Consider the following 14,733-nt stretch of genomic DNA (forward strand, 5'->3'; position numbering starts at 1 on the left):
CGGGCTCCTGGAAGGCGACCGGACGCCAGCCAGCCCAGGTGCGTGTAAGGAGGCCTCCTTCTCCGTGACACCGCCCCCACACCCTGGCCGAACGTGTCGGCGCCCGACAGCACGCTCGGTCCCCGCACTCCCCGCGGCCGCTTTTACCTGGCCTAGGACCGGGGACGGGGAGGAGCCGGTGGCCGTGGCCGGTGTGAAAGCTGACCGCTGCCTCAGCTGGCCGGCGCTGGGCACGGTGAGCGAGGGCTGGGCCGCCCAGGCGTCCCAGTGGTCGGTTTCCGGTTTCTCGTTCGTGCTGGTGGGCCACCTGCAACGAGACACATGCCACCATGAGCAGCGGGGGCTTCCGATGCGCCAGCTTTCCCCACAGGAGACGCACACCCGGGGCCTGGGTGGGGTTTTCTGAAGTTCAAGAATAAAGAGGGGAGGACAAATCACGGGGCTCGGTGTGAGTCTGAGCGTCACGTGCTGGCAACGAACCTCGGGCAAATCAGAGCAGCTTCTCGGAACCTTGACTTCGTCAATGATGGAAAGGGGACATTACCCCACCACTTTGGCTGGGTGAGAGGGTCCCATGAAATACTGGATAGAAAGTACTTTGTGACTCCAAAGCACCAGAGAAACATCCTCACCTGATCATTACTGTCATTTGTAACAACAACAACAACAACAACAGCGAAATCAGCAAAACAAGAAGTTAGACCCGGGCGTGAACACACACCAGGCCGGCAGCTGGTGCCTCTTCGCACCCCCCCTCTCCCGTCCACCACGCGGCAAGGCCTGGGCCTCAGGCCCGCACGCCCCTTGTCCTGGGTCTCCGGGGCAGTTTGATTTTGTGATTTTAAATAAACGCATCTACGTGACTACAGATCTACACGAAATTTACTTCTTACAACTCTGTAAGACATAAACACGGTTGAAAATCAAGGTAACTCCTCTGCTGGACCGCACACCCTGATCTGGGTGGGGAGAATGAGACGCCCTCAGTTGCAGCAGGAGCCTGCACAGCGCACTCAGTGAGGGAGGGCCACCTGACTGGATCTGCACAGGACAAAACCTGGTGTCTGTCTTCTACTTCGTGCCCTAGTTTCAAAACTCAGCACTCCTCAACCAAGATCAAGAAGGGAAGGGAGAGTTTCAGCTCGGGCTCATGCCGACGGAAGGCCCCTTTCAGCAGAGATGAGACGGGGGGCTGTGTCCGGCTCACTCAGCCTCCCCCACGAAACCCCCGTGGGGAGCCCTGGCCAGCCCGCACACGCTTCCCTGCACCTCCTCCTGCCCTTGGTCATCACGCCCCCGTGCCCTCTGCCTGATCTCTCCAGCATCTGACTCTCTGTCTTCCATGTCTTTCTTCTGAAAGATGGTGAGACTTTAAAAAACCGATACACTTACTCAACTCACTTGTGCTTGAGTGCTGGGGTAGGATATTTTTAGACAACTGCACGTTGTCTAGACCAAGGGCCTGTAACCGAGCCTGTGGACAGGGGCTCAGCTATCTTTCCCGCCCTTTGCCTACACCTGTTCTTAATGCCATTTCCCGACGCCCAAGGGCACGGCCCCGACAGCGGTCACGGCCGAGAGCACAGCCCTCGTCCCTCTCGGTCCATTTATCTGTACAAAAATGGAGGAAGAGGGAAGCCTCAAAAGAAACAGCTTCCCCTCTTACTCAGAACCACATGACCGAAGTCAGTTTCTGTTTTTGTCCAGGAAACGCTATTTGCATGCAGGACACGACTGAGTATTTGCTGACGGACGCGGAGGTCAGGGAGACCGTCAAGAAACTGTGTTTCTCCCTCTCTCCCAGGAGAAGGAAAGCTACTGACAGACGGCCGACCGGAACAAGGGAGCAGGCTTCCGCCTGCAGCGGGGCGGCCCGCCGCTGAGCAACGGCGCACCGACAACTGTCCGGAGCACGCCGCCCGCCGCTGGCCAGCGGAGCAGCCAGAGAAGGCGGCGATGAGAGCCAGCCAGCTTCCTAGGCGACGCACAACCCCGCACGGCAACGACACTGCAAGGAGAAAGGCCCCTGAGCAGGGATTCCGAGTCATCGGCGACAGCACGGCTGCACGTACGTGGAGCTGAAGTCGGCCCAGTTGTTGGGGGTCACGGAGGGCTCGGCAGAGGTCACCGCCGGAGGCGCAGGGGTCTCCCGCACAGCCACCTTGGGTGCGGGGGTGGAGGTCAGGTCTGCCGCTGGTTTGGCCGGAGCGGGAACCTCGTTTTCTGGGATTTTCTCTGCGTAGTTCGCGGGAAACCACCCGGTCTTCCCCTTCAGCTCTCCTCCCAGCCATCCCGGCTCTCCAGTCTGGCTCTCGTCCACCTGCAGGAGAGTCACGGGGTTTAGTTTCAGCGGGACTGGCCCGTAGAGACACTGGACGCCCCACAGAACAAGGCCCTGAGTCCCGACACACGGACGTGACGTAACGCGGCCCAGACGGCTCTGCCTCCGCCTCGGGCCGCAGTCTGGAGAGACGCTCCTGGGCCCTGGCTCCAGTTCGTGCCCTCCCCCCCCCATCCCCTGTGCTCCTCTGCCTCTCTCCCCTCTTCCTAGTCCCGGCAGTTCGGAGACGGCGCCTGCGGTCCGGCGGCCCCAGTGCACACCGCGGAGCTGGCTTGCATTGGAAAGTGATCTGTCACACTCCATCACTCAGGAAGTCACGTAACTATCACAAACACTTTGATTTGGCTGATTATCTGAGGTCGAAAGTGAAGGGCGCGGTCAATATGAATTTAGTGTTCTAAAACCCTCCAACAAGAAAGGAGGCGTTCAGCGCGTGAACGAGAAAGGTGAAAACCACAGCCGTAGGCGGTCTCCACGGGGAGCGAAGCTGACCGCTGTGTCCAGCCTTCTGAAAGCTGCGCAGACACGTGATGGGAAGATGAAGGAAATGATTGTTTATAGCAACAGTTTTTATTAAGATCCCAGTTTTCTTCCGAGCAAACTTAATTTTAATAGTCATGAAGTGCATGCAAGAATATAGAATTCCGCTGTTTAGAAATTTCAGAGGCTATTTATTATACCGAGTGCTTCTAATGTTTGCATGGTATTTCAATTCTGACTTAAGAGGATTCTCCAAAGTCAGCAGAACGGTTCTACTATTTTCTGAGCAGCAGCAGAATGAGTTGGGAACACATTCACCGTTAGGAAACTATGCTGACTACTGTACGTCAAAACAAGGGTCCATCAGAGACCTGGTCTTATTTGAATCCCTTAACATACTACTGCCCAAGCAAACATTTAACACTTCAGTGGGCATTAATGTGACTTTTTAGAAGTCACACAAACGAATACGTAGGGTCTAACAATGATTTTGAAAAACTGGCAAAAATACCAGCTTTCTGACCCATTCAAATATTCAGTAACCAGCCACCCAAACAAACCGAACAGCAAAGAGCTATGGAACCGGACCTCCACCTGCACTCCACTCGGAGTTGGTAACAGGCGTGATGCCCACCCGCCTACCCGAACGACAAAGGCCCCGGGACGGGGCGGAGGGAGTGGAAACTCATCCGCACCACTCAACCCCGCGCGTCACTGACAGGAGAGCCAGCACAGAGGGCGCGCGACCCTGCTGCCCACCGCTGCTGCCCACTGCAGGGACCCGGTCTGTCGTGGGTAACCGCAGTGTCTGAGCCAGAGAATCCTCCAAACGGGAGTTGCCTGTGCAGAGCGCAATCCTCCGCAGTTCACGGCCTCGCCTTACGATGCTGTTCCTCTGGCTGACACCGAGTCAGCTGTGGGCACCCTGGCCGCCTGCCACTCAGCCCCCCCACGCCGCGCCGCTCCTTCCGTTTCCTGGGCAGCCCCAGCTGTTCCTCTACAGGAGGATTTTAGACGACATTTTTTCTACTGGGATCTTATTTTATTATATTTGTTTTTAAATATACTTTTTTAAAAAAGATTTTATTTTTTAGAGAGAGAAAGGGAGTGAGACACTGATCAGTTGCCTCTCGCATGCCCCCCAGTAGGGACCTGGCCCACAACTCAGGCATGAGCCGTGACTGGGAATTGAACCAGCGACCTTCAGTTCACCGGCCAACCTGCAACCCACTGAGCCACACCAGCCAGGGCTACTTGGATCTTATTTTATACTAAACTCAAATGGCTACATGCCTCTCCTTCCTCCTTCACATTTACTGGTGATGTGACACATTGTAACTTTGCGGCTGCTTGGCCCTGGCAGCACAGCTGTTTTTAAACCAGCTTGTGCCAGGGCCTCCCCGCGGCCTCAGGAGGTTCAGCGGTCATTCTGGGGCAAAGGTGAGAGGCCAGGCGCCAGGGGTGGCGTCAGGAGCCAGCAACGGTCCCAGACGGCAAAGCCCGAGGACCAGGGGCGGGGCCCGGCAACCAGGCTGCCCCTCCTTAAACAGCACTTCTCCAACTCATCGACTGGCTCACTGGGGCCAAGTGCAACCTCCTGTCGCCTCGGCTCCGTCACCTGTGAAGTGGGGGTAGCAACAGTGCCTGTCTGCTCTGGCTGCTGCGAGGGCTGTTGATTATTTAGAGCACTGTGTGGCCTATGGTGAGTGTTCAGTGGTGGGCTTGTTAGAGCCGCCTCTCCTGCTGTGCAGGCGCCTGCTCAGCGCCCTCTGCCCTGGGCTTCCGCTCAGTCTGAAAGCCTGGCCTCCACTTGGCCCTCACCTCAGGCAGGCACCTCCGGTCAGCTCTGCACATGGGGGGCACCCGGCGCTAGCAGCCGGGTCTGGCCTCTGGCCAGCAGCAGTGCCTCAGGGCCGGGGGTCCACCCCTGCCCGTGGCCTCTGCGGATCTCCCGGTCTGTACGAGCTGGACTTCTGGGGACGCCGGCGGCCTGACCCATGTCTGCGGTCCCCCGAGACGCAGGGTCTTTTCTGGTCAGCAGACTCCTGGCTGGCCCGTCTGCAGCCGGGTCGGGAGCCCTGAGGAACGTCCTGCTCTGCTCCCGGCCTGGGGGACCGGTCACGCCCGTTCCTGTCCCCCGAGTGACAGAAGGCGCCTCCCCTCCCACGGGTGCCGTGACTACTCAGGACGGGCAAAGGCTGCCCATGACCCGTGCAAACAAGAACTTGCCCCTCCCTTCACGGTGTTTCACTTTCAGCCAAGAAATTCACTGGTCAACTTTGACCAAACAACAGTCTCCATCAGTGGGATTTATTCTTAAGGGATTCACGAATTTTTGTGAATAATTACATTTTCATTTTAAGGTTCAGAGAATAAAATAAAAATTCACTCTTCACTTTAAATTAACCAATGAGAGAAAGCACGAAGGTTCTCAAATGAAAATGAGAAACATTTCTTCCTGGTTGGGAAACTTTACCCAAAAGGCCGATCCGACGGTGGAAAACCATTACCTGAGATCAGGCCAGAACAAGGAAAGGGGGGCCTACAAACTTCTTTACAGCGCGGTGGCTACAATGTGGGCTTCGACACACGAGCACAGAAAGTGGAACCATCTGTTGGTGGCTACAAATCAGAGGGGTTCAAACGATGAACAGCACTGGCCTTAACACAGTTTCCTGTGGCCAGGCCCACGGAGCCGCCTCCAAGCACAGGGGGCCGTCACAGTGGACATCAGCCGAGTGGGGAGCACGAACCCCAGGCGCTACCCGCACGCCTGGGGAGACGCTGCGGATCCAGAAAGGTGAGCAGGCTCACGCTGTGCACTGGGGGCTCGCAGTCGGAAGCACGCCGTGGCTGTGGGGTCGAACACCCGTGGCTGGAGCCCAGTAATGCTGCGTCTCCTTTCTCAGCGTTTCGTGCTGCACAGCTGCCACCTTCATTTAGGGAGGGAGCGTTACTGTGTCTACGACCCCCGACTGTGTCACAAAGAAGGGGAAGAGCAGTCCCCTCTCTCCTCACACGCACGACGAGGACTGGGAAGAGCGGACAGGTTCCGAGTGTGGACCGGCTCACACCGGCTCACGCGCGGGCTCTGGCCGAGCAGCCGGGGGCAGCGCGTGTCTGCCCGTCGGAACGGGAGGGCTTCCCTCGAAACTCCTGGGCGAGGATATTAAATTGCTTTTTGAAGCTCTAATCTGGAGGGCTGGCAAATTTTTCCTCCAACTGTCACATTACTCAGCTCTGCCACCGCAACAAGAAAGCAGCTGGAGACAGCATGCTCACGAGTGAGCCAGCTGTGTGCTCACAAAGCCTCCTCACACAACCGGCGCTGGGCGGCCCCGGCCCGGCCCCGGGATCACGTGCGCGCACCGGCCCCTCCAGACAGCTGCAATACCGTGACTGAACACTACTAAACAAGGGGCACTCAGATGGTAAGCTTATGAAAATCTAAGGAAGGCAGAAAAGAAAGGGTAAGTCTTAAAAAATTCTCCATCAAGAGAAGAAAAGGCAAAACTGGGTTTAAACCGTGACGAGAGAAAAGCTGAGTTACGAGACAGACACTTTCCAGACCAACTTGATGGCTCACAACTGCTAAGGAAGTTTCCTTTTTGGGGTATTCTAAGAAGAGGGTATTTCCCAGAAACGACTCAGGACTAGTCCTAAGAGACAGACTGGGTGTTACCAGCGCCCAGACCAGCAGTCCCAGGAACTAAACCACAGCAGAACCGCCGGGAGGGGATGCTGGGCCCGCCTGTGGAACCGCAGAACTGGAGGCTCCGGGGAGGCTTCTCCGTCAGCTCCCAGAGCAGTCCTGGCGACCCCGGTCCGGCTCCACCTCACCCCGCCGCAGGACACGGCCCGCCCGTGCTCACACGCACCGCACCAGAGCAGCACCGAGCAGAGGCCTCCTCATTTCCTACGCGGTTCCACCACCTTCTGCACGTCAGCTCTGACTTGTTCTGCCCCCACACACGGGGCCTCCAGACCAGCAGACAGGCCGTAGATTTTCAAGGTGTCGAAGCCTTCGCGGCCAAGGTCAAACCCAACCGTGAGACTTCCATTCAGAGCCCTGCGCACCTCGGCTCACGCCGGTTCCCGTTTCCCTTCCCAACTCCTGGCAGGGCCGCCCGGCTTTCCCGGGAGCCTCTCCCTGGTCCCTAGAGAGGTTTCCCGCCTGGCTGGTGGACCCCACCTTCTACTTCCCTCTGTCATCGACACTCAGAACGGGGCTGTGTCTGAGATACCACTTTAATTTCTGTTAACCACAAAGGATGTGTTTTTGGAGAAAACTGGGCTGATGATAATCAAGTTTTTTCAAAAGCAAAACATTTTCCTGAAGCCCCACCCCCCAAGACTGCCCACGTTGAAAAGAAAGCACTGCTAGACTTCTAAAACCCGACAGGTGCTGCTGGGTACTCTCCCAAGGTGCGTACGCAGCAGGGCGTCGGCCCCGGGCCGACGAGGGGACTCCCGACCTGTCTAACCGAGAGAGGCGGACGGCGGCGCTCTAACTACATGTTCCTGAATCATTTCTAGGCCTCTCCTGAGGTTCTGTGCACTGACCTGAGAGAGGGGGAGGGAAGACAGAGAGACAGAAGAGAGAGGAACATCAGTCGGTGGCCCCCCATACACACCCCGGCCGGGGACGGAGCCCGCCACCTTTCGATGCATGGACGACGCTGCCACCAGCTCAGCCGCTGACTGGGGCTGTACATCTAACTATGTCTTTTCCAAGGTCATGTTTCTTACTGCCAACTTCATGAAATGACAAAATTGTTGCTACTACATGTCAATTTTCTCCCCCTTTTTTTTGCACTGATTGTTGACCTCACGGAGGTGGTGAGTGCAGTTGTGCGTCGTCTGGGGGGTCGTGTCCCATTTTGTAACAAAAACTGAAGACACTGCCCCCGCCCCTTCGGGGAGCCGGCTTGCTCTGCCGGCGGCCGCAGGCTCCGTGTCTCCTCGCGGACTCGGGACGCCCGAGACGGAGCGAACGCCATTCCAGCCCCGGACAGACGCCTCTGTCCCACGTCTCAAAGCTGGATTTACTCTTCAGTGTTTTATTAAAAATAGAGACATTGACACATTTGTACATATGACAATTCTACAGAAGTACGTAAGATTGAACGAGAAAGCCCCTCCTTTCTGGCCCAGCGCTAAGCGCTGTTCACAGTGTGAGGTCTGTGTTTCAAGACTGTTGACTACACACACACACACACACACACACACACACACACACACAGACATTTGAATACATATACACTGTTTTTTATTTAACCAAAACCCAGTTATATTCTCTATATTGCTTCTGCTTTTTTTTTTTTTTTTTAACTGGAGAGCTTATTTGTGTATGAAGATGTAGGTAATTTTTTTTGAGCATCCTCATTACATTTCTTGCTTAGCCGTATTGTGGTTTACTTAAACCACCACTCTCCTGAGAGGCAGCACTGGGCTGGTCCCCATTTCTCGTCCCAGCAAGGCAGCGGTGAGCGCCCGTGCGCATGCGTGCACCTGGGCCTGCGCTGGAGAACGGCTGGAGGGGGGCGGGCGGCAGGATTTGGGGAGTTTTAAGCCTCAGCAGGCCCCGCCCGGGACTGGGTCAGCTCACACAGCCACCCCGACGGTGTCTACGACATCCGATGTCCTGCACTCGGCAGAGCTGGAGACTGTCAAACTTTTAAATGTGCTTAGTTGGGGGATAAAAATACCTCATTTTTTTAACTTGCCTTTTCCTCATCGCCAATGCAATGAAACACCTTTCCATTTCTTTTTAAAAATTATTTGCTTTTCTTCATCTGTAACTGTGTCTACATATCTTCCACCAACTTTTCTAAATTGTGGGTTTCTTTCACATTAGCTTTGGAATCTTTATATGATGTGGATATTAACCTTTTGTCTCTTACGTATTTTGTAACATAAACGTCTTAGTTTTTTATACAATCTGCCTGTCTGTGTCATGTACGGCTTCTGGTTTTAACTCACAAAGGCGATTCTCAGCCAGATAGCCATTCCAGTGCTCACATCTAGAACATATTTTTAGAATTGTGCCTTTTTATATGTTGGACCTGCTTGAACTTACTTCTGTCCAGGGCCTGGGCTGGAGACCGGGCCCAGTGCCCTGCCCAAGGCAGCGCCTTCGAGTCCGTGCTGCCGCGGCGTCTGGCGCAGGGGAGCCTGGGACGCAGGCCTGCCCGCCCCCCTTCCCTCAAGTACAACGCACCACATGAACGCAAAACGTTTTTCTGCCACGACGACACCCAGAGGCACGGGTACTCACACGGGACTCAAGTGACGGAGAGGAACACAACATTCACTCAGAGGCAGACTTCCTGACAGCAACGGAGCACTTACCCATTCCCCTTTAACCTCCACCGGGAAAGCAAAGGTTCGAAAGCAAGGCAAAACAGATGTTTAATGGTTTGTTCTTACAGCAAATCTAAACTCTATTCATCTAATCAAGCTGGCAGTTAACTAGCCAATTTAAGGAAAAGGACTCAATATTATTGTAAAAAAAATTGTTTCAAAAAATTAGCAATATTTTCTTACTAGAATGCAAATCTGTAACATTTCCTTATGGTAACATTTGTAACACGTCCTTATCTCAAGGGGAGAACACTACTTTTCTGCACCTTGTGTTGCAACAAAATCCAATTACGAAAACATTAGGCTTTTTTTTTAAAACAGTGTAATAGGCCAACTTAGGGACGAGGCCCTAGCTGATGTCGCACAGAGCCTTCCTGATTTCCAGGTTCCCGCGCTCGCACGGCATCATGTCATTTACAACCAGTGCACTCAGAAAGGCGTGGCATTCAGGTGCGAGGCGGTGTGGGCGCGCAGCTTCGGGCCATTGGAAAGCACGGCGTGGCCAGCAGGAGGCGGCGGCGAAGCCATAACCCTGGCCCCCGGCATCACCGCGCAGGGCCGGAGAGGTGCCCGCTCCCCGGGGCAGCCGGTTCTCTGCGCAGGAGGGGGGCTGGCACCCAGCACACGCGGGCACTCGAACGCCGTGTGCCGAAAGCACTGGAATGTGTTTGAAGATCCACTCAATACTGAAGTTTCAGCAAGACTCTGGGCCTTTGGCCTTGACTCCCCTACATCCAGCCCATAATTAGAGAAAAAGTGATCAAGAAAATGGGAAAAGGGGCTGAATTCTCTGTCCTTTCCTTGTGTTTTGGCCCATTAAAGACCAGACATTCTGCGCAGAGACCCGATGGACACGCACAGGATGCACGAGTGATGATAGTACGACCCCCGCTGCACTCCGGAGACACGGAGTCCTGGTGCGGGAGACGTCTGTCTCGGTTCTGCATTCGCGCGGCTCTGGTCAAATGTCAGCCTGTCCCCTCTGTTTTCTAACTCTGCCGGTAATGCACAGTTGGGCCGCCTCTAAGACTCTTAAGTTTGATAACTAGATGAACAACTAATTTCTTTCAGAGAATGATTTAGTCGACCACATTGCTGTATTCTTTCTTAAACTCGTTCCTGTAGATTTGGTTGCAATCGTAAGACTATACTTAACTAAGAAAGCAGATTAACTGTATTTAATTCACTCCTCTTCACGCAATTCAAAGTTTACACGATCAAAGGAGAAAAAAAAGATGCTTTTGACCTAAAGACACAGAAGCTATCATTGGCAATTACAAAAATAATGCTAGAGTATTCTGCATTTAAAACTTAATTTTTAAAGACTACTCATAGTATGTAAGTAGTGATCTCAACTCAGAAATTACCGTATCATTACAGACTTAAAAATAAGCTAACGCTGTAATACAAACCCATCTCCCTTCACAGCTCCATTTTAATGTCGATACGTTTTTAAAGGTCTTCTCTCAGTGCACCAGGAGAGGAGGGAGAAGGAGCCCGTGCCCCGGGAACCCAGACGCTGGGCCAGCGGAGGTCGTCACGTTCCCCGCCGGCTCCACGTCGCCCGGTGCAGCCCTCGCGGAGGGTGACGCGAGGCACGGACAGACACCGCGCGTGGCCGGGGCCGTCCTTACCATGACTACGTCTCCCGGCCGGATCGTGATCTCGTCGTGACTCCTGGACTCGAAGGGATACAGTGCCCGGTAGTACACCACCTTCACGTTCTCCTGGGCAGAGATGGTGAGCGGGCCTTTCTCTGTTCACGAGAGAGGGGGTGGGGTGGGGGCAGAAACGGAAAAAAACAAAACATTACACAGAACACAAGTGCGTGACGACAAGCCAAACCACCGCCGCCTCTCCACCGCCGGCCTCCACACCCGACCCACCCCACCCACGCCGGGGGTTTCTGGCGCATGTACCGATGCCAAAGGGAGCTGAACCCGATGTCACCCCTCAGACCCACCAGAGGGTGCCAGTGAAGCCTCCACACAAACGTGACCCCAGGGCCACGTGCAGCGAGGCCGTGGCACAGCACACGGGAAGCACCACGGCCCGGCCCCACCCGGGGCACCCAGCGCAATGAAGCAGTTCCAACGGGCCCCCCGAAGTCTGGATGAGCCAAAAGGAGGTCCGTCTGGGAGAGGGCAAAGCAGCACAGCTTTCCACGTGAAAAGACACGGGGTCGGTGGTGGGTGGGCCCCAAATGCAGTCTTACAAAACCCAAGAGCCTGTTTCCCCAAGAAGAGTTACTGCTGGTAATCCCTGGTGAAGTCAGGGGATGCGCCTAGGGACAGGTCCCGGATGAAGCTAGTTTAGATTTTAAATGAAATGAAAGTTTTAAAATGCACGCAAGCGGAGGACAGTTTGGCTTCCGGTTACCCATGACTAATCACGGCCCCCTGGACTGCCCTCCCCACGCGCTCGGACACGCGGCCACCCTCTCCGGGGGCAGAGGGAGGAAGATGCGCCGCCGCTGCGGTCTGGACCCCGGCTGCTGCGCCACTTCCCCACTGCCCGAGGGAAAGAGTCCTTGTACGAGGAGGAAACAGGAGGAACGTAAACTAACTGCCCAAGATCAAATCATGGAAGAATGGTTTCCACATCAAAACAGCAGGAAAACATCTATTTGTCCTCACACGGCCCGGCACTCCGGTGCGGATCTGATGGCGTTCTCCTGGGGCGGCGTGCACTGCAGGGTGGGGTGGGGGCGGCCCCAGCTCCGAACCCTCACCCCCACCCCGCCCACTGTGCCAACAGGGAACCGGCCTTTGGGGACCAGCGTGTTTCTGCCTTTTCTGCCCGCACACCAGGAAAAAGCACGCTGATGACCCAACAAATGAAGTCGGTGTCGTTTACTACCCAGAGAAAGAGGCAGTCGCTTTGCTCAGCCGAGTAGAATCTGTAAAGCGGTGCAGCATGATACGGCCACATGAGAATTTAAAAAATAATTTAATTTTGGTTTGCACCTGGAATGAGGGATGTTTTATAGAAATTTCAAAGTTTTCCATGCATCATTACTTAACGAGGAAACTTATGATCAAAGGGCAAAAAACAGCCACACCCTTCAAAAGGTGAAGGCCCCGGTTTCACGTGGGGCAGGCGGAAGACCATGAGTGTCCTGTCGGTACAGGCACTCGGGAGAGTGGCCGCTTCCTGTTCTTACGGGAGCCCGGGGGTTCCCAGAGACAGTAACCAGGGAACTGGAGAGGCGGCGGCCAGGTTAGGACCGCTCCTGGAACCCAGGTGTCTGGCTGAGGCCTGGTAACGAAACTCACGCACTGTCGTCAGCGAGAGACTTCCGAGGCCAGTGTAATGGCAGCCACGGGATGGCACGGTGGTGGCAGAATTCACAGAGCCTAGTAACCCCGCAGAGCGAACAGCTGCGCTGTCCCAAAAAGGAAGCCCGACATTGTCGCCTCTATTAATACAGCTAGGGTAGGGCCTGATCGCGCAGGGAGATTCCTCAGAAGGGTGTGCGAGAGCAGGTGACTTCTTTTCTAGAGCGTTTGGGCCCCCAGTACCTGCGGTGGACCAGGGTGCGTGCACAGCCGGCTTCGCTGGCTCGTGGTGCTGCGGGAAGAGCCGGCCCAGCTTGTCCTGCACTTCCGGTCTGCCTCTGTCCTCGCCGTCCTTCTTGCGGGCGCTCTCCTCCCTCCGGAGCTTCTCCTCCTCGTGGGGCTTCCTCGGACGCGCATGCTCGTCCTCCTGCTGCGCGTGCTCCGGGCACTGCCTGTCCCTCTCCTGGGCTCGCCTGTCAACGACACGCTGCGTTACGGCAGGGAAGCAACTCCCAGTCAGCACCAGGGCCGCGCCACCTCGTCCCGGGACGCTCCAGACCTCCAGGCGGGGGGCTCCGCATCGGCGAAGCAAAGGCCCTCGGGGCCCCCGTTCTGAGTCGGACGAAATGGCGCGATTCAGAGAAGCAGAGAAAGCATTTCTAACGGAGCTGATCGAGTGATTAGAATAATATCAAAAACAGTTCTCGATTTTAAACCCGGTCTGTAACTGCAAAACAACGAAGTCATAGCACATGTGGGGACACGGCTTCCACGAGGAGAAAGGACACCCCGCACCGAAGTGACATGCCGCGTGTAATGCACCACAGAGCTCCCCGCACGCGGCCGGGAGCAACAGGCCGCTGTAACCCCCGAGGTGGCGGCCGCCCGGCACGGGCGGTACCTCCTGCAGAGTGCACGGAATCGGACATCTTTGCGTTTGGTTGGCGGGATGATGCCCAACCCACTGAGTCACACTGGTCAGTGCTAAATGGACACTTTAAATGGAACTAACACGCATCAATAAATGATATGTTAGCAACAACACGTTTGTTGACTACGCCGACCCTCACACCGGGCAGGCAGGGCCCATCGCGGTCACCCACATTGCGCAGATGAGGAGCAGGAGGCAGAGACCCTGCATACCTGTCCCATAGCCACGCCCGCCTGGGGCCTGACCCCGGAGTCCACACGCTGACCTGCCGTCCTGTGACACGGCCACTGCACAAAGGTCACCTCCCAGAATCAGGAAACCCCCAATGGAACACAATACAAGCAAATAAAACTTTTATTCTCCACTTAAAAAATATTACGCTTATTTCTACTCTGTATCAATGGGGAAATTTAGAGCAGTAGAATTCTTTTTAACTTAAACACTTTAGTTACAATTTTTTATAAAGATTTTATTTATTTTTAGAGAGAGGGGAAGGGAGGGAGAAAGAAGGAGAGAGAAACATCAACGTGTGGTTGCCTTTCGCACCCCACCCCCCCAGCTGGGGACCTGGCCCGCATCCCAGGCGCGTGCCCTGGCTGGGAATCCACCGACGACCCTTTGGTTCGCAGGTCGGCACTCAGTCCACGGAGCCACAGCAGCCAGGGCTTACTTACAATTTTTAAACCATCCTAAGAGAGCAGAAAAAAATTTTTTGGAGCCATGGGGGTGGTTAATTATTAATCATGACAACAACAACAACAACAACAAACACAATAAACTCTGCTTTAATGTTTTCTTCTAATAAGGTCAGTCACCACTTACGGGGCATGGCCACGTAGTTTCTAGAGTTGCATTCTGGATACTGTTATCACACGCCTGTAAGCACACAATTTAACCTTTCCGTGTGACAGTGCTGTGTGTTGCTTCCACTCTGCAGGAGTGCGGAAGCCCGGTGCAGCCCATGGCGTGCGTGCCGAAGGCATCTCACGGGCTCTGAGGGCACGGGAAGGGCGAGCTCACCAGCACGTCCAAGGAGTGGGTCCTTGCTACAGATCCCTAACCCTACTCCCTAGGAAACCACAAGCTGTCCTTTCAATCAGGCTGAGACCCTACCCACCTACCCACTGGCATGGAAACAAACAAACAAACAAAAACACCCAGAGCACCAACTCAAAACACCACACAGACCCATGAGCAAAAACACGCCCCACTCGGGTCGGTGTAACTGAGCTCGGCACACAGAGGTCAGTGACCCACCTAAATCGTCTGCTTCTTCATCTGTTGAGTCTGACTTCAATAACCAAATTTTATAATTTACACTATATCATGGGGATATTTGG

At 54.9% G+C, this 14,733-nt stretch overlaps 1 protein-coding gene across 5 annotated transcripts in view; it reads right to left on the minus strand.

Moving 5' to 3' along the window:
• ITSN1 (intersectin 1) overlaps positions 1-14,733 on the minus strand; it is a 174,836-nt gene that overhangs the window by 55,021 nt on the left and 105,082 nt on the right. For all 5 annotated transcript variants that reach the window (XM_045852348.1, XM_045852349.1, XM_045852350.1 and 2 more), the window contains exons 18-21: positions 12,706-12,935; positions 10,819-10,940; positions 2,073-2,320; positions 148-307 (exon numbers count right to left, since the gene is read on the minus strand). In XM_045852348.1, the coding sequence (XP_045708304.1) occupies positions 148-307; positions 2,073-2,320; positions 10,819-10,940; positions 12,706-12,935 (760 nt within the window). The remainder of the gene's footprint in view (positions 1-147; positions 308-2,072; positions 2,321-10,818; positions 10,941-12,705; positions 12,936-14,733) is intronic.

This window comes from Phyllostomus hastatus, unplaced genomic scaffold, assembly GCF_019186645.2.
Source record: "Phyllostomus hastatus isolate PE091 unplaced genomic scaffold, TTU_PhHast_1.1 phas_contig_948, whole genome shotgun sequence".
NCBI lineage: Eukaryota > Metazoa > Chordata > Mammalia > Chiroptera > Phyllostomidae > Phyllostomus > Phyllostomus hastatus.